General features: G+C 48.3%; 10 protein-coding genes across 10 annotated transcripts; 4 read left to right on the top strand and 6 right to left on the bottom strand.

The window, feature by feature from the left end:
• Positions 1 to 21: 21 nt before the first annotated feature.
• On the bottom strand, positions 22 to 1,417 carry BX661DRAFT_186058 (geranylgeranyl pyrophosphate synthase). The gene is made up of 2 exons (XM_051536938.1): positions 1,289 to 1,417; positions 22 to 1,065 (listed from the first exon to the last, which is right to left on the bottom strand). The coding sequence occupies exons 1-2, from the start codon at positions 1,303 to 1,305 to the stop codon at positions 195 to 197; spliced, it is 888 nt and encodes a 295-aa protein (XP_051389919.1). The 5' UTR covers positions 1,306 to 1,417; the 3' UTR covers positions 22 to 194.
• BX661DRAFT_186056 (pseudouridine synthase) lies at positions 1,418 to 3,541 on the bottom strand. The gene has a single exon (XM_051536937.1). It carries the CDS (start codon positions 3,375 to 3,377, stop codon positions 1,785 to 1,787), a length of 1,593 nt encoding a protein of 530 aa, XP_051389918.1. The 5' UTR covers positions 3,378 to 3,541; the 3' UTR covers positions 1,418 to 1,784.
• Positions 3,542 to 3,801: 260 nt separating this feature from the next.
• On the top strand, positions 3,802 to 4,515 carry BX661DRAFT_199945 (deoxyribose-phosphate aldolase; the record flags this gene model as incomplete). Its single annotated transcript, XM_051538363.1, has 1 exon — positions 3,802 to 4,515. One exon carries the CDS (start codon positions 3,802 to 3,804, stop codon positions 4,513 to 4,515), a length of 714 nt encoding a protein of 237 aa, XP_051389917.1.
• An 88-nt stretch (positions 4,516 to 4,603) lies between these two features.
• Positions 4,604 to 5,770, top strand: BX661DRAFT_53515 (uncharacterized protein). Its single transcript, XM_051539242.1, has one exon. It carries the CDS (start codon positions 4,691 to 4,693, stop codon positions 5,693 to 5,695), a length of 1,005 nt encoding a protein of 334 aa, XP_051389916.1. The 5' UTR covers positions 4,604 to 4,690; the 3' UTR covers positions 5,696 to 5,770.
• Positions 5,771 to 7,794: 2,024 nt separating this feature from the next.
• BX661DRAFT_126748 (uncharacterized protein) lies at positions 7,795 to 7,965 on the bottom strand (the record flags this gene model as incomplete). The annotated part of the gene is made up of 1 exon (XM_051532475.1): positions 7,795 to 7,965. A coding segment is annotated over one exon (171 nt), but the record flags the coding sequence as incomplete, so codon positions are not given.
• Positions 7,966 to 10,451: 2,486 nt separating this feature from the next.
• On the bottom strand, positions 10,452 to 10,808 carry BX661DRAFT_125943 (transcription factor, STE-like protein; the record flags this gene model as incomplete). Its single annotated transcript, XM_051532457.1, has 1 exon — positions 10,452 to 10,808. A coding segment is annotated over one exon (357 nt), but the record flags the coding sequence as incomplete, so codon positions are not given.
• An 868-nt stretch (positions 10,809 to 11,676) lies between these two features.
• BX661DRAFT_53494 (uncharacterized protein) lies at positions 11,677 to 12,549 on the top strand. Its single transcript, XM_051539241.1, has one exon. The coding sequence runs from the start codon at positions 11,777 to 11,779 to the stop codon at positions 12,230 to 12,232; it is 456 nt and encodes a 151-aa protein (XP_051389913.1). The 5' UTR covers positions 11,677 to 11,776; the 3' UTR covers positions 12,233 to 12,549.
• A 1,607-nt stretch (positions 12,550 to 14,156) lies between these two features.
• Positions 14,157 to 15,669, top strand: BX661DRAFT_53359 (uncharacterized protein). Its single transcript, XM_051539239.1, has one exon. It carries the CDS (start codon positions 14,464 to 14,466, stop codon positions 15,538 to 15,540), a length of 1,077 nt encoding a protein of 358 aa, XP_051389912.1. The 5' UTR covers positions 14,157 to 14,463; the 3' UTR covers positions 15,541 to 15,669.
• A 118-nt stretch (positions 15,670 to 15,787) lies between these two features.
• Positions 15,788 to 16,819, bottom strand: BX661DRAFT_145126 (Pyruvate/Phosphoenolpyruvate kinase-like domain-containing protein; the record flags this gene model as incomplete). Its single annotated transcript, XM_051533093.1, has 1 exon — positions 15,788 to 16,819. One exon carries the CDS (start codon positions 16,817 to 16,819, stop codon positions 15,788 to 15,790), a length of 1,032 nt encoding a protein of 343 aa, XP_051389911.1.
• Positions 16,820 to 16,904: 85 nt separating this feature from the next.
• BX661DRAFT_53366 (uncharacterized protein) lies at positions 16,905 to 19,113 on the bottom strand. Its single transcript, XM_051539240.1, has one exon. It carries the CDS (start codon positions 18,847 to 18,849, stop codon positions 17,143 to 17,145), a length of 1,707 nt encoding a protein of 568 aa, XP_051389910.1. The 5' UTR covers positions 18,850 to 19,113; the 3' UTR covers positions 16,905 to 17,142.
• Positions 19,114 to 26,151: the final 7,038 nt, after the last annotated feature.

Raw genomic sequence — 26,151 nt, 5'->3', positions numbered from 1 at the left:
TGCTCGGAAAAAAAAAGATTGTAAGGAAAGCTTACTCGTGGCTTTATAATATTTTATATGGGAAAAGATCAGCTCTCTCTCTCTCTCTCAAAAAATTATGACAGGATAATAAAAAATTTAGAAAAATGAAATGCAAAAAAATAAAATCGAGAAGAAAATAAATAGAAAAGTAACTATCAGACTTTTTTCTTCTTCTAAATGTTCCTGACACTAAGTTTAGCCATCATTTGTTCAAGGACTTCATTACCGCCATGTTCCTTGATTTTCTCTGCAATATCGTCCTCCAAAACAGCCAAGTACTCCCTTGTATATTCAAATGCCCCAGCCTTATCCATCAGCGAAACTGCATACCTTTTGACATTCTCATCCGCCGTCCTCTGTCTCAAAATACTCATCAACTGGCCGCCATCCTCACCCTTGGTAATAGCGTGGGCGATGACAAAGGAGAATTTGCCCTCGGTAAGATCCTCGCAGAACCCCTTATTATTCGAGTACTCCGCCGACTGCAGATTCATATAATCGTCCCTGATCTGGAAAAACGCCCCCATCATATCGACCAACCCGGTAAAATCCACCTTCTCTTCGCTACACTCCTGCAACATTCTCACAGCCAACCTGAACAACCCTCCGGTTTTATGCGAGACCATCTCCAAGTATTCCTTCTCCATCGGACACGTCAACGTATCTCTCCAATAAAGTTCCATGCCCTGGCCGCGGTGGAGATTCAAAAGCTCCTCGGCAAAAATGTCGACCAACTTGGGCCTCTGCATCTGCAATACATCCTGGAGCGCGATAAAGTAAACGTAGTTGGCCGTGTTGATGGTCATTGGGATGCCGTAAATTTTATGTGTTACTGGGATACCCCGCCGCAGGTCAGAGTTATCCTCGACGTCGTCGATCATCAGGCTGGACGTATGCAGTTTGCGGATTATGCTCGATATGGAGGATAGAAGCGCGGGGTCGAGGTGCAGCCAGTTGTTGAAGGCACTGATCATCACTGTGCGGATTTCTTTGCCTGGGATTTTCGCCAGATACTCGTACGGCGCCAGGAGCGTGTCCTCCATGCTAGAAGTTAAAAAGCCAGACATGGTAATTATATGTTAATAAGATGTGGATATTCGCCAGTGTAAGTGTATATAAATGTATGTGTGTGTATGGAAAGGTAGGTATGGAGAAAAAGAAAGTGTTTGCGTTCTATGGTTGGCAAGTGCGAGAAGACAAGTAGGAAGGGGGTCATAGTCCCTTTATATGTTATACAAAAAGGAGGGGGGAGGGAGATGCAACGTACATAAACCTTGGCTTCATCTTTTTTAAAATGAAGAGTAAGTGTTTGTTGTTATTGTATTTGTATTTTTATAAAGAAAGTGTAAAAGGAATAAAGAAATGCAACAAAAGAGAAATTGTTTTGAATTCAAATAGCACCGAAAATAAAAAAGAAAGGAAAGGAAAGGAAAACACTGGGTTTAGAGTCAGGCAAGGCAAGGCTGGGCTAGGCAAGGCTGATCACAGGTCTGTGGGAGGAGGATGATGTTTTATGCATGAGTGCATTTCGTGATTCGGTCATCAGGCCACCAGGTTAGCAACAGCATTTTTACCTCCAATCCAATGAATGAATAATGCAAAACATGTTTATCATGCAAGTAGAAAAAATATACACGCTGGCTGGAAGGAGAGGAGGGGGCGCTCATTTGTGCTGTGGCTGATCCTGCATGGATTTATTTAATTTTAAAAAAGATACAGCATATAATTACCACCCCCACCACCCAGTCTTTGCTCTTCAGTCTTCAATCGTCCTTCGAGTCTTGCTCGTCCTCCGAAGACTCAATATCCTTGCCGTCCTCCGCAGCAGCCCTCGCAGCAATCTGCTCCTTGCGCTTCATCTGCCAAATGCGCTCCGTCTCCGGCGTCACAATAGCATCCTCAGGGATAACGCCCTCGGGGTTGACATACGTGTACTGCTCCGGGAACACCTCTGCGCTCTTCACCCAGCTATCAAACACGCGGTCGTCCATCTCGGTCTTAATAATCGCATCGTAGATGAATTTTTGCTTGAACGCAACGATCTCTGCCTCGTAGGGCTCAAAGGTGACGGGGTCGCTGGCGCTGTCCTTCTGGGCGGCCGTGCGGCGGTTATACGCGTCGAAGCAGGGGCTCTCGAGAAGAAGGCCGAGGCCGGGGGCCTTGGGCACGTTAACGCGCGGGCCGGCGAACAGGGCATTGATGAGAGACAGGGGGGCGTTCGCGCGGGCCATGAGGATAATGAGGCCGACCATTTTGCGGATCTGGTGCAGCATAAACGACTGGCCCTTGACCTTGAGGCTCAGCCACTCGGCACCCTGGATCACCATCGGATCAGAAACCGTGAACGCATGTATGAACCGCTTAGAGTTGTTGTCCGTGCATCCCTTGGTGACGGTAAAGTTGCGGAATTCGTGCGTGCCGACGTACTTTTCAAAGGCCTCGCGCACAAACCGCAGCCTGTCCTCCGTCACCCTGAACGCCCGCTTGCGCGCCATCTCCTCTTCCGAAGTCTCTGGCACCCTGCGCAAACCAAACTCCACCTTGCGCGCGATTTCGGCAAGCCCCGGGTCCGCGCCCTCAAGGACATACGTCGGGAGCAGGTACTCGTAGGTGCGCGAGTCACACATGGTTTTGCAGTTGAACGATCTAATGGTGCGCACAAAGCCCCAGGCGCGAATCTGCTCAGGCAAATTCGCATTGAGCTTGGCCACAATGCCGGGATCCTCAATGATCATCTTCAAAGAGACCACTTGGCCGGCCGCATGCACACCCTTATCCGTACGCGCGGCGCGCTGGAACTGCACCTTGCCTTGGTCATCGGCGTTGTCCGCAGAGACAGCGCCTGCGGCGCCCAGGGCTTTGAATAATTCGCCCTCGATGGTTTTCGCATTCGGGTTCACCTGCATGCCCTGGTATCCGGTGCCGCAGAATCCGATTAGAAGCGCTACTTTGCGCTTGGGTTGCCGCGGCTCGCTGCCCTCGGCGCGCGGCTGGCGCTGCTCTTGTTTGGGCTCGAGGTTGCGGATCAGGCGCTTTTTCTTGGCAAACTCGCGCCGGTCTTTGCACGTCTGTCCGCGGTTGCTGCGTTTTTTATCGGGCTGCTCTGTCGCGCTGGCAGGCTGCTCCGAAGCAGTGAGGGGCTGGCCTGCTGCGCCAAGGGGCTGCTCTGTTGCACTAATGGGCTGCTGCTCTGTTGCGCTAATGGGCTGCTGCTCGGTCTGCGAGGAAACACTGTCGCTGGCCGGCGTGTCGGGCATGGCTGATGTCTGGGTGGATAGGCTGTGTGCTAGTAAAAAGGAGCGGAGCGCTGGTGTACTTGTGGAAATTCGATTAGCTGCCGCACGAATACCAAACATAAAAAAAAAATTAAAGTCCAAAAATATAAAAAGAAGTCATTATCAGACTAAAAGCTGCGAAAGGAGATGAAAGGAGAGATCATCGGAAAAAAAAAGAAAGAAAATTTTTTCTTTCTTTTTTGCTATGCATGGTTGCGCTCCGATCAACCACCACTCGAGACTTGCCTATGTGTGATAACAATATAATAATACAATAATGCAATGTACACGTGTTTGAATTGCTCCCGGACAAGGGGAGCAGTATTTGCTCTTATATGTAAATGTTGAAAAATAAAGATATAGAAATATAGATATAGAGAAATAGAGAAATAAAGCAAAGCAATAGTTGCTCTGCGCTTGTCAAAATTTGTTTTTGTCTTTTGCAAGATAAACCCCCATTGTTATAAACATACCAAGTGTACTTACCCACAATAAATAAATGCAAATGCTTCCAGCCAACCCGACTATCGAAAACCTGACTCCCGAAGTAGTGGCCAAAACCATCGACCATGCGCTGCTCCGGCCAGACCTCACCACGCAGCAAGTAATCGACGGCTGCAAGCTCAGCGCCGACTACCAAGTAGCCAGCGTCTGCGTGCGCCCCTGCGACGTCTCTCTCGCCGCCAGCCACCTTCAAAACACCGGCGTTGCCATCGGCACCGTGATCGGATTCCCGCACGGCACAACCTCGACCGCAGCCAAGGTAGCCGAGTCCCTGCAGGCACTCGCGGACGGCGCCACGGAGCTTGACATGGTGTTGAACATTGGCTATGCAAAGTCCGGCCAGTGGAGCAAGGTGCAAGAGGACATTCGCGCCGTGGTGGTGGCGGCAAAGGGGAGGTATGCAGGGTGCTGTGTGAAGGTTATTTTTGAATGCTGCTTGCTGGCCGAGGGGGAAATTCGGAAGGCCTGCTGGGTCTGTGAGGAGGCGGGCGCGGATTTTGTCAAGACGTCAACTGGGTTCTCGACTGGGGGCGCGAGAATTGAGGATCTGAAGGCGATGCGCGGCTGTACGAGTGTGGCGAGGACGGGGGTTAAGGCGTCTGGCGGGATACGGTCGCTGGAGGATCTGGCTGCGTGCCTGCAGGCCGGTGCCACTCGAATTGGCACCAGCGCAACTGCCGCTATTATCAACGACTTGCGCGCCAGGCGGAAGTGAACAACAAGGCCTATGGGCCGGACTGCCTTTTAATTTTATTTTTGCTGGGATGAGGTGATCCCAAAAAATAAAATACTCGCTTTTCCTCTTTCTCTTGTTTCTGTAAAACTTCTTTTTTTCCCTTTTATTTCCACAACCTCATCTACATTCTAATCCCCAATAGCCAGCCAGCAAAATGTCTGCAGCAAATGCGCGCACCGACCGCTTCCTGAATAGCCTCCGCGAGAACCTAACCTCGGGCAACTACTACGAGAGCCACCAGGAGCTTCGTGCGCTCAGCATGCGCCTCCTCAAGCAAAAAAACCACCAACGCGCACTCGAATTCCTCTACCTCGGAGCCCTCGAGCTCTGCCAATACAGCCAGTGGAACAGCGTCTCCGACCTCACCACTCTTCTAATAAGCATCTACGCGGAAAACAAACTCCCGGTGACGCAGGAGAACAAGGACAGGGTGTATGATATTTTCGAAAAACTCGCTCACGCAAAGGAAAATTACACTCGTCTTTTTGAATCCGCCATTCAATGGACTGTTAAGGTGGATGGCGGGAGGGGTGACGAGCAGATGCATCACTTTGTTGCCGGTGTTTTGCGCCTCAGGGGCTTGTATAAGGAGGCGGAGGGGCATTATTTGGTTGGCACCGTGGAGAGTCCCGCGGCGCTTGGGAGTATGTTGTTTGGGTGGGCGCAGGAGACGGACGCAAGGGATTATGGGCTTTTTATTGCCCGTGGTGTTCTCAAGTATTTGGCGCTTGGGTGGTACGATGCCGCGTGTTTCTGCTGGCGCGCATTTATTTCACGCATGTCCGCGGCATTCCCAGAAATTCTTGTGGACAAGTCCAAGCCCTCGCTGGTATCCAAGATCGGACCCGTTTACTATGTCAGTGGTGCGCATGAGCAGGTTAATTTTGTCCAATTGGTGCTCTTGACTGTCGAGAGGTCCGATGGGTCGCCGAGGTCAGATTCTGCTAGGATTCTGGGGCTTTTGCGTAGGGAGTATGAGAATTCATTTGGTGTTAATGCCGGTGTTGTGCATGATTTGATGGATGCTGTGGCTGAGAAGTTCTTTGGCGTGGTTGTCCAGCGCCAACAGTCGCTCTTTGATATTGTTAACTCGATGTTTGCCCCACAGACATCGTCCCGCCCTGCAATTGCAGGCAACCAGGAGGATACCATGGACTGATTTCATTTTCGTTATATATATTACTTTTCTCTGAACAAAAATGATTAAATATAAACAAAAATAAAAAAACAGCAATTTATATTAATGTATCTCCCCCCACTTTATCTTTTGTCTCATGCACTTGCTCTCGCAGGAGTCTTTCACACGAAAAGATATGTCACACCTTATCACTCAACCAAACAAATAGAAAAAAGTATTTCAAAAGATCCAAACCAAACTAAATCACAATGCATATTGACATACCCCCCCACTACAACCGCATTTTTAAAATAAAAAATACAATTTCAATAAACATTTATACAATAATACATTATTTATACACAAATAAATACATGCCGTTATCCCCTCCCTCCAAATTCCATTAACACAAGATACATGTATTTATTATTTCCTCTTAATTCAATAATTATTCCCCATGTCAGTCACTCGTACGTTTTGCATTATGCTTCTCTCGTTGCTCACCACTGTCCAGACGCGCTGGAACGACCGTGACGATTACGACTATAACAGAGACAATAACGACGGTTATTACCATCACCGTCAGCCCCCACCATGCGACGACAGAGTCATCTATATAAACGATGCCGCCGGATCTACATATGGACTGATGTCGGCACATATACTGGTAATCGCATTGCTGTGTCTTCTCATTAAAAACAAGTGCATTTAGCGTAACTATCATCCTCCCACCCTTTTTTCTTTCTTCAACACCAATAGTTACACATGTTGAATCATGTCACTATAAATGCCCGAATAAAAAATATCAATAAAGAAAAATCAAAATAATAAAAATGTGAAATGTGAAAATGTGAAGAAATAAAGGAAAGAAAAAAACAATTGTACGAGGTTGAATTATGTTGGTAAGAGTCAGTGGGTTTATTTTTGTTATTATACTGGCGCCAAGTGTGATCTAGAAGCAATACTCGACCGGACAAATTTGCTCGCATGCCCGTCAGCCATTTCATCTCCAGAAGCGCTCATTGAACGACGCGCAGCATTACCAGACATTGAAACATCATCGCCATCATACTCATCACCCAAGTGGCGTTTAAGCGACCGCGAGCAGCTGCCGCCGTGATTACTGCCAATTATGCTTCCGCTGCTGCTGCCAATACTGGCGGCAGGGGCAGGGCAGAGGCAGAGACAGCAATGTGTTTTCTATTGTATCCAAAGCTGTCCGCTGGCATCGTGAAGCCAACAGGCTGCGCCAAGGTGTTAACACTATCACTTGTCGCACTCTCCTCCTGGGCCTGTTGCTGCTGCTGCTGCTGTTGATGAGACAAGAAGGATGCCAGCCAAATGTTGTTAATTCCAGACATGCTGGGCTCCGTGCTATCCGTCTGCTCTGCTCCATGCATTGGCCGCAAATCCGGCGAAAAAACAAAGGCATTGCTACCAACTCCACCAAACCCAATATTGGCAGCAGATGCCAGCGCGCCCGCGCCAAAAGATGATGTTGTATCTGGCCTGAACAGCGATGACTGCACGCCTTTGCCATTGGCACCCGTCGCCTCACCACTGACTCCCGCTGGTATCCATGCCATGTTGCGAAGGCGGTTCTCCTTGGATAGCTTGCGCAGCATTGTCACGCTGTTGTTTCCTATCGACGGCGATAGCAATTGCCGATTCTGCTGCTGCTGCTGCTGGTCAACTCCGTTGTTTCCTGGAAGCTCGTCAGCCATGGACATGCGCGCTATAGGCATGTTGCCCTCAGAATCACCTGCCATGAGTGAATTGCGGCTGGCGAGGATGGTCGCGGTGTTGGTGTTCGTGGCCAAGGCACCAGCAGATGTAGACTGATCTTGCAGGCTGCCCAGCTCTGTTTTTTTCGCAGCGCTTTCAACGGCGCGCGCTACGCCTTGTTGAAACAAAGACAGTCCGTTGTCAGGCCCGGACACCAAATAACCGTGCTCCGCCAACGACGCCGGCGCCATTCCCGAAGACAAAGGCAAAGAAACAGCTGACATCATCTGGGAAATTTCAGAACTGCCGTCCATTATTTCCGACGAAGCCGCGGTACTCTGGTTTTGATTCTGCTGCTGGCCTATACTTTCGACCATACTGGCGCTCGGCCGCCTGTTGCCAGCCTTCCGATTAACATGCGTGCGAATGTGTTGGTTGAGATTGTCCATCCGCGCAAAACCCTTGTCGCACCCAGCCGACGGGCACTTGTATGGCCGCTCGCCAGTGTGGACACGAAAATGACGCTTCAAATGCTCCTGCCGCTTGAACTGCTTGCTGCATCCAACATACTCGCAGACATAGCGCCGTGGCTGGTCAGGGTCATCGTCTGTGTTGTCGCTGTTGCTAGCAAACTGCTTGCTGAGAACCTCCGAGCGACCTGCAGCAGAATCAACGCCGCGCTGAGAGGAGACTGCCGGCGCCAGAGGTTTGCCGCCAAACTTCTTCTGAGCAACGGCCGGGAACGCAACGGGCGCACCAGACGCGCCGTTTGATGCGCCCTTACTATTGGCGAACTGGCTATCATGGCCAAAATTCTGTTTCGCCATAGCATCACCAGCGGGGTCAGATCCAGATCCAGATCCAGAGCCAGAGGCGTTGATGGCAGCTGTGAATGCAGTTGTTTGGTCTCGATTGAGCTTGGCGGCCAGGACATTGACCGCCGCTGCAGCTATGGTAGGGTTGGTCGTGTTGGGGTCACGGTTCATCAGTGTTGGCGAGTTACGATGAGCAATGCGGACCATGGTCTTGAGGTACGGGTGGAAGCGCGACAGGCGTGTGGAGCGGGGTGTTGACGCGTTACTGGGCTGGTTTGTCATCCAGAGTTGCCTGATGGCCTCGCTCGACCTCGTGTCGTCGGCGTTTGCGCGTGTTTCTGCCAACGATATCGCAAAGGGCGACGGTGCTGACGCGTCAGGTATATTGGCGTAGCCCGTGCCTGTGCCAGGGTTGCCAGCGGAAGCGTCCATAGGCGCCGGCGAATTTGAAAAGTTGAACATTGACATGAATATGGGGTTTGTCGACTGCTCATGCTGCCGTTGTTGTTGTTGGTGCTGCTGCTGCTGCTGCTGTTGCTGAAGTTGAAAGAAGCTCTGCGCAAAGAGCCCCGAAACCGCGTTGCCCGAACCATGTATATTGTTGGTGGATTGGGGCCCCAGGCCGTTATCGGATGCAAGAAGGCCATTGAAGCTGTCGATCATCATCTGTTGTCCAGCACCAAAAATGCTGTTCTGGCCTTGGGCCGAGCTGCCACTGCCGCCGCCAAACTGCATAAGAGTGGCTGACCTGGGCGTCTGGTCGGGTGAGATATGCTGTGAGTTCATCAGCGACGCCATTGAGGGCGACGACGCCTGTCCGTTGCTGTTTGCTATGCTGCCCATGTCGACGTCCATGTTCACATTCATACCCATGCCCAAGCCCACGCCCATGCCACTAGCGCTGCGGCCACCATTAACAATGGCGGAGGACAGCGGCTGCTGTTGCTGTTGCTGTTGCTGCTGATACTGCTGCTGCTGTTGTCTCCAAATCATGAGCTGGTTCTGCTGTTGCTGCTGCTCCCAAAGAGTCAGCTGGTTTGGCAGAGACTGTTGCATTTGTTGCTGCTGCTGCTGCTGCTGATGTTGCTGTTGCGCCTGTGCTTGGACCTGAGCCTGAGCCTGAGCCTGAGCCTGAGCCTGAGCATGAGACTGAGTCAATGATGTGAACGGGAAACTATCAAGCCAAAACTTGGCGCCGACAGCGCCACTGCCTGCCACAACATCCACACCAGCCGAGCTTGGCGCCGAGCTGCCCTCTGGAATACATCCAGCATCCGCCAAAATCTGCTCAAGCAAACAGTTAAACCCGCCAATGTTATCAACTGTGACAAGCGCGTTCGGATCAGAGCTCAGCAGCTCCAGAAGCCCCTGCCCATTAGCAGCTCCGACTCTCGGGGAGTGATGCGGCGTTGGCGTCGGTTGGTACTCGTTATAATTGGCCCGCAGCTCTGAAGCCTTCTTGCGCAATGTCTGAAAATCCATCCCTGTCCAGCTGTCGTTCATCGGGGCGGACATGCATGAGTTGATCAAAATCGCCTGGTTATCGCCGGCTGCTGCTGCTGTTGTTGCCATAGGGTCTTGTCCGCACTGGCTCTCGGTGCCGCTGGCAACTGAAGCTGCCTTGCCCGAAATATACTCGCTCAGTGAAGGCTGACTGGCACCGGTGTTGCCGTAAAACTCAAGACCCGAGAATCCCTGACTGGATATCCCGACAGCTGACTGATTCTGGTTGATGTACTGGTGCATCTGCTGGCTGTCAAAGTCGTCTGTGCGCAACATGACTGCTGGGGCCGACACAGGGGCTGCGGCTTGCTGCTGCGACTGTCGGTGGCTTACAAACTGCAATATATCCGAAGAGTCCGTCAATCCAGCGCCACCACTGCTGCTGCTGCTTTCGGGATATCCAACAGCATGCCCATCGACATCATCGCCATGTGCCGATGATACCATCGAGACTAAAGACAGCACTGAAGACGCAATATTATTATCCGCAAGCCCACCAGAGGCAGGAATCGCTGCAGCAGCCACGCCAGCACTATCAAAGGCGGGGAGGAAGCAGAAGAAGCAGAAGCAAGGGCAGGGATAGCATGTCCCGACAAAGACACCTGCGCGTTTGACACTCGCAAGGCAGGCGACGTTGCTACAGATCCATCCGACATCTCCGCAGCCGTATGTGGGTGCACAGCAAGCGTCGGCGGAACAGACAAGGGCAGCTCAACACCACCAATAACCACAATAGCCTTAGGATCCACATCCTCAGCAGTCTTCGTAGTTGGCCTCGCGCCCATCGCCTCACGCTTAAGGTCGCGCTCCAGGGCCTCACGGAACAGCATATCATGGGGCACCAGTTCCCAGTAAAACACCTTCTGCTTCTTCTGCGTGCGCACACAGTGTTGCTTATAAAGGAGCTCGAGGAACTCCGAGCGCGGGGGCTCCAGTCGCGCGGCAACCCCTGGCTTGAGACTGCGCAGGTCGCTGAAGACGCCTTCCTCGAACTTCTTCATGTTGACCACGGGGCGGTGGATATCCTGGAACCGGTGCACCAGCGCCCGGATAATGTCGGTCGATGTGATGTGGAAGCGCGAGTCCCAGCGGATGCATGAGAGCTTGTCGCCGTTTTCAAAGCCAAAGCGCCGGATGGCTCCGCCGTGCGATCCGTGAGTTATGTCGGGTTCAATCTCGTCGTCTGTTGTTGCCTCTTCGCTGAACAGCAACGGAGCATTGGCCAAAAACCCTGCCAAGTCCATAGTAGTGTGCTTCATATTCATCACTCTGCGCGCCGGCAACTAACGCTATGTTGGTTGATAATAAAAATAAAGAAAAGGGGGGGTGGGGGGGAAGTTTTGTCAGTGAACACACAGACTCATAAATGCGCACACGAAATTAGAAATAAACAAAGAACGAAGAAAAGTAACAAAGTGTCAAAATAAAAAACCCTCAGAAAGCAGGAGAAAATAAAGGTTTTTTATTATTTTTATTTAGTCGCCTTTGCTTTTGCTTTGGTCCATTGAAAAACGGCGAGAAAAAACTGCAAATATTCGATTGCACCGATAAAAGGATGCTCCTTCCCCCCCCAAAAAAAATGTGACTTTTTTTATGCTTGTTGGTTGGTTGGTTGGTTGGATTTCAGTGTATCTTTTTTCTGCTATTTCAAGCCACTTGCTTGCCAATGGATTGAGAGTGAGGATGTAGTATTGGCAGCAATGAAAGGGAGTCGGTGGTCCTTATCAAAGGGAGGGGAGAAGGGCCCAGAAATGGATCTAGCTCTGGCTCTAGCTCCAGCAAGCAGACCAGGCAGGCATAGTTTAATTTTCAAAATAAGAAGAAAAACGAGTGCAGGCAGGCGGCCAATTAAAACAAATAAAATACTGGCGCGAAAATAAATAAATGTGAATTTGAGCACAGGCCAGGCGAAAGAAATGGAGAGGGGGCATGCGCAGCCTCATTTGCGGCAACCTTGATGATAGCTTCTTTTCGTCATTCTTTTTGTCATATTCACAATTGAAATGGTAAAAAAAGAGCGGCTTTTTATTTGTCCATGTGCTTGTGACATGTATCTATTTTTCTTTTGTGCACGGATGATATGTGGGAAATTTTTGATAAAATGAAGTTTGGACTTGAGCGCTCTTTTTTAATTTCCCTTAAAAGCAAAAAAACGACAGGGTTAAAGTCCTCAGTCAGAAGATGTGGCAACGATAGATGCAGATACATATACACCAAAGCACAAACATGGGATTTGGTTTATTTAGAGCAAAGGATATTTGCCGTTCGAGCTTGGAAGCACAGCTGGGAATGGATGAGCAGTAAACTTTTTATCGAGGCAGACATGCACATGATCTCATCACCCGATACAGTGAATGCCATTTTGTTTGGTTTTGGATTTGTTTGTGTAAGCATATTAGTGTTTACGTGTGTGTTAGTTACAACTAGACGCAGGGACATGAATAATTTTGGACAAAGATTGTTGTCAAACCACATACCTTTTTTTTGTATCGTGTGTTTAAGTTGGCTCTTTATCAAAAAAAGGAGAGCTACCTAAAAATCAAGCCTGCTCGCTTTTAGAAAGCTAAGCAACTGTACTGAAAAATTACTGTCTTGATACAGATGCGTACCGACTAGCAGAAAAAGAATAAAATGTACAGAATGAATATGCAGAAAATGAATATACGAGAGTAAAAAAGAAATAAACAATGGTATCGCTTCCTGTTTTCTTCCACGACAGACGCGGCACTGAAAAAGGTGAAAATGAGAAATAAATGGCAGGAAAAGTAGAGGTTGCGGTGGCCCGACCAAAGACGACAGAGTAACTTGCGCAGGTATAATCAATTTATACAATAATTTAAAAAAAAAGCTGAAAAAAGCAGAAGAGAAAAAAGGACCGCTGAGGGAGTAGGAAATTGAAAATATAGCAGGATGGGGTTGGGTGCAGTTCAAAAAAAAAATAGAGTATATCAAGAAAGTAGTCGTTAAATTTTCTTGAATTTTCTCTCCTTTATTCCTCCCTCATGACTGGTCTAAAATTGCCGTGTGCTTGCAATCACCTGAAATCGCGAGGTTGAGGTTGAATGGGTTTAGCTGCTTGCTGCTACGCCAATGTATTCTGTATTCTTAATTTTTTTGTATCCGCGGTAGGCAAAGTCATGCTTATTTTTTCCTTCTAATTGCATTACACAATTACAATAACATGAACATGAACATGAACATAAACATAAACATGAGACCTGACATTTTTTTAACAGTTGACTTTGACATACAAAAAAAGGCAAATGATATCGTGCTTGTAACCTCTTTTCACTCGTTGCTTTCCCCCCTTCTTAGGACAAGTAAATCCAAACAACAATTTTCTCGACTAGATTTCCTTTATAGACTAGCCGTTTTCAGAACGAAAATACTGATTTACAAAAAAAACATGATGCTTTGCTTTATTTGTTTTGGCAGCCATCGCATCTTTTATTTTATTTTATTTTCTTATTTTTCTTTTAAAATTGTACATGTATTTTTATTGGGGGGAGAGTATTATTCACAACGTCATTTGTCAGACGGTGGGAAAATTGGCAAAATCCAAGACAATGTCCGATTGATAGGAGTAATTTGCACTTGGAAAATGAAAAAATACGCTGCTCCAGCTGCCCAAGCATATGTCCAGGCGTACTATGACGACATCACTAGTTGCTGGACAGGGCAGGGCAGGGCAACATATGTGTATTTCAAAAATACATTTTTTATTTATATTTTTGGGCTTTGAAATACAAAAACAAAAGCAAAAAAAGAATGCAATATGTGGTCATATAGCTTTTTGTGTGCGTGATATAAACCCATATATTACAGTATGCGCCCAACAATCGCCACAGCTCGATTGCTGGGCTGAGCGTTCTGAATCTGTGTGAGAGACAATCCCCCATGCCTTGTAGACCATTGTTTTCATTAAAAAAACCACGCACAAAAACAGCAGCAGCAGCAACAAGTAAGCATCAACGATGGCGCGCAAAAGCCATTGCTTGCAGGCCTCCAGCCTACTATCACTCTGTCTCCTCATTATCAGCACCAGTGCGCCACTCGCCACCTCGCTATCGCACTCCAACATGTACCACCCATCGCCCGACCAAAGCTCTTCATCCCTAGGAGCATTTCTTTCAGAAACCGAAGACCACGTCATCTACGGGCAAAACATCAAAGTCCGCGCAACCCAATCATCAGAAAACTCCACCTTGGGATGGAATGTCACGACGGTGGGCGGCAGCTGGCACGTGTGGAACTACGAATCCATCGTTGATCAGCTTGACATGCCATTATGGGCAGAGGGCATGGATGAGGTGCGCTTTGTTTTGAGTTCGGAGATGTGTCGGGAGAGAATATATTTGCCGCCGGCGCCGTTTATGCCGCCGCGCAAACTAGAGTACTGTGGGATTCATGTTATGGCGACGGGCGTTCCAGGGATGAATGCTGATGAGAGGGCATTGGTGCGTGAGCGTATGCGCAAATGGATGTCGGTGTTTATGGGATGGATGCCCAAGGCTGGCTATGGCGCAGGCAACGAAGACAAGTGGGCGGAGGCCGGGTCCCAGCCATCTATGCTGGCGGATCTGGAGAACAAGGGTGATTTTGACGAAGGTGATTTGACGAGGGTGATAGCGTGGGCGGCGAAACGCAGTCGGCGGTGGGCTCGGCCCAGAGTCGTTCATTGATGCGGCGCAGTCCAGTATCTACTATTTCCAAGAATTCCCGGACAGCCGTTCCCTCGACGGCCACCAGGGCAGCCGCCTGGACCTGATGCACTTTGTCACCGGCTCCTCCGGCCACATCCTCCGTGCCCTCCCCACTGCCCATGTCTCACACAAGGGCCTGAGCTGGCTCGACAACCACCGCATCGAAGTACGGCTGCGCCGCACTCCCCAGGGCTTCATCAAAGTGGCTATCCAGACCATCTCCCTCCTACACCCGTCGGCCGCCATTTCAATTAGCGCGCTGAGCGGCTCGAGTTCGCAGCTGGCGTGGATCGCACCAACCCCTGAGTCGCCGTCCTTCACCATGGCCCCAGGCCAAAAGAAACCCGCGCCATTGGATATACCCGGCTTGTTCTACGCGCAACACGACACGTCGACGCAGCCGGCCGGCCTCGTAACACAGCGCACACAGGATTTTGCCTCGTTCCATCCAAGCCTGCGGATTTCCGCACACGCAGACCTCACCAGCGCACACTTGAGCTCCGGCACCTGCCGCATTGAGCTTCTGGTATTTCTCCCACCAACGTACTTTTTCGACCCGTACCAGCTTCAAGAGGTGCGTGGGCAGTTGGGTATGGGATATCTTCATTTTGGGCCGGTTGAGCTGGAGAAGCCCGCGGAGTCCATGCCTAATTGGGGCAGCGTACTTGTGGTCTCACAGTACCCGCGGCTCACAGACCTTAATGCTGTTATACCCGTGCATGCGCGATACCGCCTACCTCCTGTTCACCGCGTGCGCACTGTCGGGTACAATGGTGAGCCCTCGGGTAATACCCATGTGGACACTACCCTGCTGCCGGCAATAGCCGCTATTGTGTGTCCGGCTGTGGAGACCGCTGAGGGGAGGAGTGGGAACCGGATGTTGGATAATCTAAGAGTTCGTCTGGTGCTATTTGATGAACTCGGGATGACTCCGGTTGGCGCATTGGAGATTGCGCAGGATACGGATACTCTGTTGAGAATGCCCGTTGGTGACGCTGAGTATGTTGCGCTGATCCACGCAATGACCCTGGTGGCGTTGTTTGCCGGAACGGTGTTCATTGTAGGTGCTGTGCGTAGGAAGAGTTTGCAGCAGATGGATAGTGGCAGTGAAAGCGTCGCCAAGGACGAATCGGAAAACTAGAACAGATGAGGCAGTGGAAGCGTGGGCAAGGACCAAGCAGAGCTCTAGACTGTTGAATGGCTTGTGCTTCTGGGACTTTAAAGATTTAATGTAAGAAATTAATAATAATAATAAAAAACAACTGTTTTTGAAAACATAAAAAAATTAGGAAAAAGCATGAAAAAGATTATATAAAAGTGGGTAAATTAGTATAAAAAGAGCAGCCTGCCTTGCCTCCCAGAGGCTCATCTTTATATATTTTTCTCGCTCAGCGATACGGGCGATTATCACCTCGCGCGCGGTCTAAATTCTCAGCAGCCGATGAAGCAAGGCAGTCAATGTCGCTGGCGGCGACCAGCATCGTATACCCTTCGTTCAGTTTTTTCCACGCAGTCATTCCGGACGAAGCGTAAATACCAATAGGCACGTCGCTATCATGCGCAATCTTCTCAACATGGGCCAGGGCATCCTGATACGGAATATCCTGCTGGGCCGCTCTCATCGATGCACTAAGATCGTAAGGGCCAATAAAGATTGCGTCCATGCCGCCAGCCTTGATAATACCCGACAGGTTGGCGACACCCTCAGCAGACTCAATCTGCGGAATCACCAAAATATCCCTGCTCGCGCGCTCAATATACTCGTTCATCGCGCGCGGTCCGCGCAGGTTGAACATTCCGGGGGCAAGGAATGCGCCCATCGATCGTTTGCCAAGCGGCGGGTACCGGCACATTTGCTCTGCGTTGCGCATTTCCTCGGCTGTGTTGACCATTGGGACGATGATTCCCTGTGCGCCTGCATCGAGCGCCCACTTGAACCACTCAGGGGAGTGCGACGGTACGCGCACAATCGGCGTGCAGGTACCGCTGCTGGCCACCGCCGCGATCATCTCGGACATCAGCGCCGGGTTAGTCGGCGTGTGCTCCATGTCGATACACGCCCAGTCAAAGCCCTGCTGCGCCAACATGCGCGCTGTCACCGGGCTGGGGATCGACAACCACACGCCAAACACTGGGATGCGCTGCTGCAGCTTGACCTTGAGTCGATTGTATGGCACGCCGCCTGGAACTATTCTGGGCGACGATTGCAAGTGCTGAGACGGCTGCTGCTGGGCCTGTCCCTGCTTTGGTTGCAATGGCCCTGTTGACGCCTGCCCGGAATTTCCCTGCCGAGGGATCTGGCTGCTGTGGTGACCCGCAGGATACTGCTGCTGCGACGCTGGCGGTGGCCCCTGCCCGCCCTGCTGCCCAGACGAGTAGAAGCGCGGTTGCTGAGACTGGTGCGCTGGCGGCGGCCCCATGCCGTGGCTGCGCATTTGCTGCTGATGCAGAACCTGCGATGAAGGCCGCGCCGGCTGCGGCTGCGGCAGCGGCTGCTGGGACTGGGACTGGGACTGGGACTGGGACTGGTGCGGTGCCAACCCACCCTGTTGTATCCCCTGATGGGACGGCATCGGAAGCTGCAGGTGCGGCGTGTTAGGTGCCCCTGCGTGGCGGGGCCCATAACTTGCAGCCTGCTCCGGCGACCTCATCCGCATAGGCATAGGGGGGTTGCCCGACTGCGAGCGAGGGTGCTGAGCCTGCTGAGCCGGAACGGGCATGGCCGAGTGCTGGTGACTGTGCATCAGCGGGCTATAGTGCATGGCGCGCTCTGGCCCGGCACCAGGACCGCCCTGACCCATACCAGGGCTGTCCACGTGCGGGCCGCCATTTGCACCGCGCATCGGGCCCCTCGAGTACTTGGCCATCTTGGCTGATCTATGTGGTTCGCTAGGGTACTCGTAAGGCCGGGCGTACGCCGGCATCCTGTTGTGCGGCTGCTGGCTGCTCGACGCCACCTGCATGGTCGATGGAATAGGCGAGATATCAGAGTAAGAAGAGTTGTACGCTGAGATCTCAGGACCAAAGGTACCGTCAGGGCGCATAACAATTGGAGTATTTGAGTTACGCTTGGCACGCTTCTTTGGGTTGTCCAGCTCAGCCTTGACGATCTCAAGATCGGCCGCATGTCGTCCGAGATGTCGCGGCGATTTGGGCACCCAATGACAATGTGTTTTTTCATGTCCGCTGACTTTCCCAGCATGCGCTTTTTGCAGAGCAAACACTCGGCGCGGTCCGTATTTCCAGAGACACGCGCCTCGACAACGCGAAAGAACCGCCAAACGGCGCCGCGCCCCGAGTTATACCCGGCATGATAGAGAACTGCGGACTTTGCAGGCATTGTTACGCCCTCCTTCCGGTTCATCTCAGACTCGGTGCCCTCCGGCGACGTGCTCGACCGCGACCCATGATGAATGTGTTGGTCAATATCGTAGGCATGCGGCGGCATATCCTGCCTGAACACTCTGCCCCGCGAGTAGTCGCCCGGGTACTCGTCGAACGATCCATGGCGGTAGTATTCCGAGTCGCCCTTCAAGCTTTCGTTGTCCCCGGGTGGCGGTGTCTCGGACATACGGATGTCTTCCTCCTCGGCCTGGTGGCTAAACGAGGGGCTATTCGGATACTCGGGCGAGTCGACGAAGGGATTCGACGTACGCTCATCCAGCGGATCCGCCAAATGGTGGATCTGATGGACGCCAGAAAGCTCTGTGCGACGCGTACTGACCGGGAGCATGTCTTCTGCCCGGGCCGGGCTGCTGAAGGCAAATTGCTGCTGATGATTCACAAGGCTCGATGACGAGAGTGACCTCTGGTGATGGTGATGGACAGACCGGACATCTGCACCGACAACCCCAGAGTCCATGCCTGGCGAGTTAGAACCAATCTCGCTGACAGCCTGCAAGTTGTAGCTCTGGTCATGCGATCCTCTTTCGTGCGCTGCAAGCTGATCGTCGAGATATTCCTGTGGCAGTAACTGCCTGAGTGGCCCGGTACGTGTTGATGTCCTGGCGCCGCCCGGTCCGCGCGAGCTGGGCTGCCGGACTATGGTACCAACTGGGTACTGGGCATTGTGATCGACCTGCATGCCATTACCGGCCGAGATCTGGCTCAGGCTGTGGCCCGCTTTGTTTGGCTGCACAGAATCGGCACATGCTTCAACAGATGTCGTCTCTACTGCCGTTGTTATTAGGGACGGGCTGGGGCTCATCGACGTGCCGCTGGCGCTGCTCACCTTTTGAGCAGTAGCTGAATTAGAGTTACCGTTTATGACTGCCGGTGTGGCCGCAATGGCTTCGGCACTCATATTGGCTGATGTGGTTGTCGTACGCATTTGTTCTGTTGGAGAGCTATCTGGCGTTGTATAAATGATGTCTGAGGTGTCTGCAGTACTGATGGTAGTTTTGTCGATTGTTTCTGGAGTCGCTGGGCTTTCAGGCTTGTCGTCGGACATTTACTACACGGATCAACGAAAAAAAGCAAGTTTCAGAAAAATAAAGCGAAAAACAAAAAATTTAGTACGTAGCCTTTTGCTGTTGCAGACTATCACCCGCCAATAAGGTAAAAATGTAAATAGTAAATAAAAGAGCACAAAGATACCGCGCACACACACATGCGTGCGTGCGCAGAGTTATGAATTTATCACAGATAAAAAACAATGACGAGATGATGGACGCATAAACACACAGGAAGTCGTTATTGTTGGGAGAAAAGTGCTTGGTCGCACAAAAAACATTAAAAGTCTGTGTTGGCATGCTCTGACTGATTTAAAAAAGAAGGAATCAAGGAACTGACACTGATGAGAAAAGGCTGGTGGCCAAAAGATGGCTTTTGACCGCATGAGAGGGCTCAAAACAGACAAAAGTATACTTTTCTCTCGCCTAACCACCACTTTTCCTCTGTGGAAAATGATTGTTGTTCGTGTATGCATAACATCTATACGAATAACTTTATCGCTGATTTGGTTATTCGCTCGTTACGTTTAACAACACAGGTAGAAAAAAGAAAATGGGCGGAAAAGGGAGACCCCATTTTTGAAAAGTAAAATACCTGAAAATAACTGGAACATAAAAAAGAAAAATACCCAACAAGAGAAATCAAAAGCAAAAAGTGCTGCTAGACGGAGCAAGACACGATGCAAATTTATTCCAGGATACTCACGTAGCCGATAAGGCGGGATATTCCAGCGGATGCACGAGTAAAAGGAGTGTGCAGGGTCGGGGGGGAAAGGTTTAAAAAGGACAATAGACAAGTTATTGTTGACACCCCTCTGTCTGCCAAAAATGTTACAGAAATGTATCACTTCGCTGCAGTGACTGGATGAATAGTGCGCAAGACCTTTGGGAAATTGCGGAGGTATGGGGGGAAGGCTGTTATAAAAGCAAAACAAGACAGGCCAAATATTAAAAAGAAAAACAATCGTAAATAGTGATTGTGTTGCAGCAAAAATGCTCGCAGTTGCAGCTGAAAGATTGCGCCAGTGAGTGGATATGGTGACTAAAGTGGCTGTAGAATCGGATGTTTTGTGAGTGAGAGAAATAAAAAATAGACTAGCAACCATACAATGCACGAATGGGGGAGAGCAGATAAACGAACTAACATTAGCCTTGCCCAAGCGCAGGTATTTGTTGTACAAGAACAACATCAACAACAGCCATAAGAGGACATGAGTAATATACGGACTTTTCCATTTTGGTGCAGAGGGGGAGACAGAATGGGGGCATTTTGATCATTGCGCTTACGCATTAGCCAGGTATTCGTAGCCGCTGGGTGTGCGGGAGAGCAGCGGGAGATCGGCAATAACAACCAAATCGAGCGAGTCTCTCGAAATGGACTTATTTTGCCATTTTTATGAGCAATTGCCCTTATTTGGCTTGCTTTTTTTCACAAGTCGAAAAAGAAAATTTCACACACTCACGACACAGCCATTGATCATCGGACATGGTGGCTGCACCGAGCGAACAATGGGCGGAAACCCACACCGCATTAAAAAATAAAAAAGAGAAGAGAGAATGGATGTAGCCAGATCGCAAATCGACAGTCGAACGGGGGAATGAGAAAAAAAGTAAATAAACGCATTGCCGAAAGCAGATCTAGGGATCGGTTGGCGCAGTAATTGACAATAGCAGCCAATACAAAAAAATCATTGTCATGTCGTAAGTGGGTATGTTTGCCCAAAACAAATGGAAATCAGAAAGAAAACCCAGAATGCCGCACAAGGCAAAAAACGACCAACAGGACACAGCTCACATGAAGGGAAAGCAGAAAAGGGGAGGAGTGAGTGCGGGTTCCGCAAGAAAATTTGGCTTATTTTTTTAGCTGTTATTACATGACAACAAACATTTCGGAAACAAGTTTCCTCCAAAAAAGGCACCAGAAGCGTGATTCTAGTAACCTGGCCGTGGGGGGAGTAACACGCAAAAGAAAATTCGTGTGTTTGTGTTTGTGCATTTTTCCAAGTGTACACCCTATGCGTGTCGTAACTTTGCAAAATGATATCGATACGTTACCTAGTACGCGTGTATTAAAGTCTATGGTTGGTGAGTGGAGTAAACGGCCGCGATTATAGTCGAGATTACGATCCCAAAGCAAAAGATACAAAAAACAATAGAGCGAGAATCAGTTAGTTATTGATGGCTAAAAAGAAAGAAGAAGAAAAGGAAACGGTATAGCGGTAAGCGCAGCAATTGTGCGGCAAAAAATGCGTGTCAACGAAAAAGAATATGCTCAAAAGAATTACAAATGGGCCCTGAGGGGGAATATACGTGTGCAGACTGTGACACGCGCACGGCCTGCTGCAGCCAAAATATCGGAATTAAGGTGAGGAAAAAGGCTGTTCTGCGCGCCAATGAACAGCACAGAACAACAATAACGCGCACCTGCAAAGTGACAGGGAAATAATAGAAAATGGATTTGGAATATAGTAAAGTGGAGTGCAGTGGAGTGGAGTGCAGTTGAGTGAAACGGAAGCTGAAGGCGAAGAGAAGATAAAAGTAGGCTTTAACGAGGGAATCCTGTGGAACAGACAAAAAAGTCATGCTGATACAGGGACAGATGCAAATCGTACCTGAGCAAACTGCAAATAATAGGAATGTCCAAAGTGGAAATCTAAAGGGATTTACCAGTAAGAAAAAAGCACCAACCAAAAGAAAAACCTTAGCAAAGGCAGAATAGAGACGCTCTTTTCTTGCTTGCTTGGTTCACTCGCAAAAAAAAAGCCCAGCAGAGAGGGCAAAATAGTTTTCAAAATAATAAGGGAATAGAGAAACGGTTTGTATCCGAGGTTACGCACGTATTTTGTTTGTTTGCTTCTTGCTTGTTGATGCGGTAAAAGGAGGGATTTGGAAGCAATTTCTTGATAGAGTACAATTTATCTGGAAATGGCAGACTGCTTCATTAACAGGTGCAAAATAATTAAACAGATAAATATAGAAATAAAAGCAAGTTGAGAGAAAAAAGCAAGAGAAGCCGAAATGCAAAGAAAGAACAAAGATGTATTGACAAAGACCAGGAGGTACGTAGACATCGCCATGATCATCCTTCTTGCTCATTGGCTTTACAGTTCAGAAGGTAGAGTTCGGCATCGTCTTTACCGCCTTCACTCTCACTCTTTCTCTCTGCCTCTTATGACAGCCGCTTTGCACACACTTTTGTTAGAGATGCTGAGCGTAGGCATATGCGAAATGAGGATAAAGGCATGCGTTTGCTTCGCAGTGCGTTTTTTGTGTGCATGTGCGTTTTGCGCATGTAGTTGCAGGCACAAAGCAATATGCACCACGGCAGGAATGTGATTGAGCGAAGCAAAGTTGAGTTGGATGGGATGGCTAGGGAAAAACGGGTGGGGGCTGATGAGAGAAAGAAGGCCTTAAAATATGCAAGTTTCGGGTGGGGAGCGCGGGAGCAGATTTGGCGATCAGGCGGCTTGATGCTTTCTGACACTTAAAAGCCTTGCCCGTAACAATAACCAGAGAAATAATTATCCCTTGCGTATTGTTTGCCAAAACAAGCGAAAAGGGTGTTTGCGCCATTTATAACTAGAAAAGGGGGGACGCAGGAAATCTAATCGGCCCGGTCTGCCCTGCCCTGCCCTGCCCTGCCCTCCCCTGCTTCCCCCGATTGCAATGGTAACTGGGCGCTCAAACGACAAGATCATATCGCAAAAAAGCACTTATTGTCTACGACTGCTAAAACGAGATGAAGCATTTCAAAAATCCATGCGGGAATAGTGGTGGTAATAAAGATATAGAGCCAGGCGGGTTATTGTAGAATAGGCGGCCCAATGTGCGTTTTGTCGCAAGATACTGCCCGCGGCACATGAAGCCCAGCGCGTGTGCATATATGAAAAATTAGACAAGGAAAGGATCACAGTGCGCCAAGCGGCCAATTTACTCGCAAAGTGCAGGGCCGGCCGCAAAGGACAAAAGTGTTTTTGCGTAATGTGCACTAAAAAAGGTGCGGGAAAACTTTTCCGACACATCATCTCGTAACGCTGCAACTACCACTCGTGGACAAACCAGCTGGCCACACGGTAGGCAGGAGTGATGCTTTGAGCGTGTCAATGAGTTGCTCATGTGCGCAGAATTATTTGGGAAATAAAAAAGTTTGGGGGTGTCTCGCTCAGAGCAAAAGGCTGGTGATGGCTGTAACAAAGCAAGCGAGCAAAAATAAAACAATTAAAATGCAACAAATGGCACCGTCGAGCAAAGCAATCCTGTTTTATGAAGGCACAAATACACAAAAATAGCTGTTTCAGCTATTCCAATGCTGCACAAATTTGAGAACAGGAAATACGCGAGAGTACGTAATAAGGCTGCAGTTCTAATTGCTGCTGCACGCCCAACAAAATCAATGTGCAATCAATGGACTGTATGCATAAAGTTGCGCAAAACAAATTGTACGACACGCATGTTCTGCCCATCAAATTATTTTATTTGCAGCACTAAAGATATTAGGCTAATGATGCAAAATAAAGCAAAAGTAGGAAATAAAGGATAGAAAAGAGGTAGGGAGGGAGGTAGTTACAAAGGAGTATGAGTATACGCGCAGTGAGGGCCAGTTTTGCATTTGGAGTAAACGCGCGGAGTGATGGGCTTTGTAATGATGCTTATCGAACCTATGCGCATTCATTCCAAAATCAAATTTGCCAGCTATTTTCCGACACAAACCAAAAAAGGCAAATTGCGCATATCAAAGAGAAGGCTGCACCGGCTAAAAATAGTAATAACGGCACTACCATACAAAATGCTGCCAAATTATGTGGTATTGAAAGACAAAAAAAGACAAACCTGCAAAGTACGCAAATATTTTGTATACCCGTCTAGAAAAGACAGCATTTGCCGTATAATTTGAGTGTCAAATTGAAGCAATGAAAAAAGTTACCTTCTGTCTGGGGCCTATCGCTGTTGCTGTTGCTGTTGCTGTTGCTGTTGCTGCGGTTGCTTTGTGGATTGTGTCTCTGGGCTGGCTGTTTATGGTCTAAATGCTGAATTGTACAAGTTAGTTTAGTAATTTGGCAATGTTGTCGCTTGGAAAATAGAAATTATTGACACCAATATATCAATAATAGGTTGTGGAATAATTACATAGAAAGGCTTTGAAAAAACAAGTGGGAAGATGGATTTGTGTTTGTTTCTGCCGATATGGCTGAGGTGGCTGAAAACTGTTAATTGGTTTTTTTGTAAAAGTGCACGCGTATAAAAATAAAACAAAAAGGCCTTAGAACCAAATAAGGTCATTTAAAATAAAACAACAATGGTGGCAATGGAAAATAAAGTCAAAAAAGAAAAGCCAATGGATTACTTGTATCAGAAAGTGTGGTCAGGTTTTATTTTTTGGCGCACGACTGGTAATTTATAATTTATATGGATATAGCAAAGTGCAGCAAAATAGACAACGTGATGGGCATATGTGAAGGGAAAGTTGGGGATAGAAGCTGAAAACTAAAGAAATCAGAAAATAAGGGTAAAAATAGGTTGATAACCATTTCAAGTCTACGAATGATAGACGTTTTATTACACTGTCCACATCTATGTCCTACAGGCTGATATTCTGGCTGCATCGCTTTCAAAAAAACCACAAACCTGTCTGTAATAAAAAACAATCGCGCAAATAAAAAAGCAAAGACAATGAAAATTTCTTTATTGGGATTGTTCACAAATTCATCAGCTTTCAAAACAATTGTAATTATCTCCAAAAAATATATAAATATAAATATAATTAGTTATCATCAAAGTTGACTATAAGGGGTGCAATGCTTTTATTTGAAAATGGGCCCACACCTTATTTTGTTATATATTTACAAAAACGAGCTGAAGTAAGCCCGCCTAAAAAAGTAAAAGTAAAGCGTGCGAGGAAAACATACTGAAATGAAGTAAAACTGATAATGCTTACACTCAGTCGTACTAATTGGATGCCAAAACTAGACTGCCTGCCAGTCATCTAGATGGCATAAGGCTTGTTGAACCTCTTCTCATAATTAAAAATATAAAAACTTACGTTGTAGATTTGTATCCAGTTTTTGAAAATAGAAGCAGCCTTCGGTTTTGGCACCCTTGTCTGCTCTTGATGCGAAACTTCTTTACGATTGTGTGAATGGGTTGGAAATGAGTAAAGATAAAAATGAAAAGTAAACAATAGTTTATGGTTTGTAAAAAAAGCGCAAACGCAAAAGAAAAAAGTGATGTGAAAGAGACAACGAGTGACAGGCGCGACCAGCTGAATGGAAGATTGAGGATTGTGAACTGTGGATTGAAAAAGGGGTTGGCTATTTGATACATTAATTTCAAACCCCGATCGACACAACCACCTAGCTCGTTTGTATCTACAATACCAGTGTCGCTGTCTTAATGCCAATAAAAGGTTTTAAAAAGCGACAAGCACACGTGTAAAAAAATAAAAGCAATGGTTGCAAAGCCTGACAAAATCTACTTTTCATAACTACTCGCCTTAAAAACTCCCTCAATCACCACCCCCTTTTCCAACATAGTTTACGTGCCTCGCATCAATTACTGAGGCGCTTATGTTGTTGGCTATTTATCCTGGTTCTGTTACATTTCTGCATGGCTAATAGTGTCCAATGTTAGGTAAAAACAAATTAGGAAATGTCAACTGATTCGATATTATTGTTCTATAATGTTCTCACTCATTTACCTATATTGGCTGCCACTATTGTATTAATAAATCTAGATGCGTCTGGAGCCCCATTTGGTGGAGCTGTTCCAAGTGTAGTACACATGAGCATATCTGACTGGCGGCCAAAGCCACGCTTATCATGCGGTCATTAATTATTGTGAGGGATGTTTTTCCTACACGACCTGGACAATCGCCAGTTATCCCTTTATTTTTCCTGGTCACTGCCTTGTTATTGTTTTCAAATGGCCCGATTGCGTGTAAAAGCAATCTACATGTATTGTTTTTTATAGATTTTCTGCTAAAAAACACTTCCACGTGGTTGTACACTTTTGGAACATTATGCAACAGTGGCAATCAATTGGGCGTTGCAGTGGTGGAGGAATTGAGTGCTTTACTTTGTAAAATGTGTTTCATAGTTGGCTGCAACACAAATAAAATATGATTTTTGTGGCCAATTTAGTTCTGGTAGCACCTGACCTAATGTCGGTTATTAGAAATATCCGGTTAACGCTATGCCAAGGAAAGACATTGTGTTTGTTGGCAAAAACTGTCCAGCCAAAATCCATCGCGACGGGCACATTATTTTGCTACCTCAAATCTATCCCCCAAAGTATTGTCTTTATGA

Source organism: Kickxella alabastrina (genome assembly GCF_025024165.1).
Source record: "Kickxella alabastrina strain RSA 675 chromosome Unknown BX661scaffold_20, whole genome shotgun sequence".
NCBI lineage: Eukaryota > Fungi > Kickxellomycota > Kickxellomycetes > Kickxellales > Kickxellaceae > Kickxella > Kickxella alabastrina.
The sequence above is the reverse complement of the archived record's forward strand: the minus strand, read 5'-3'. Positions and strand labels throughout refer to the sequence as shown.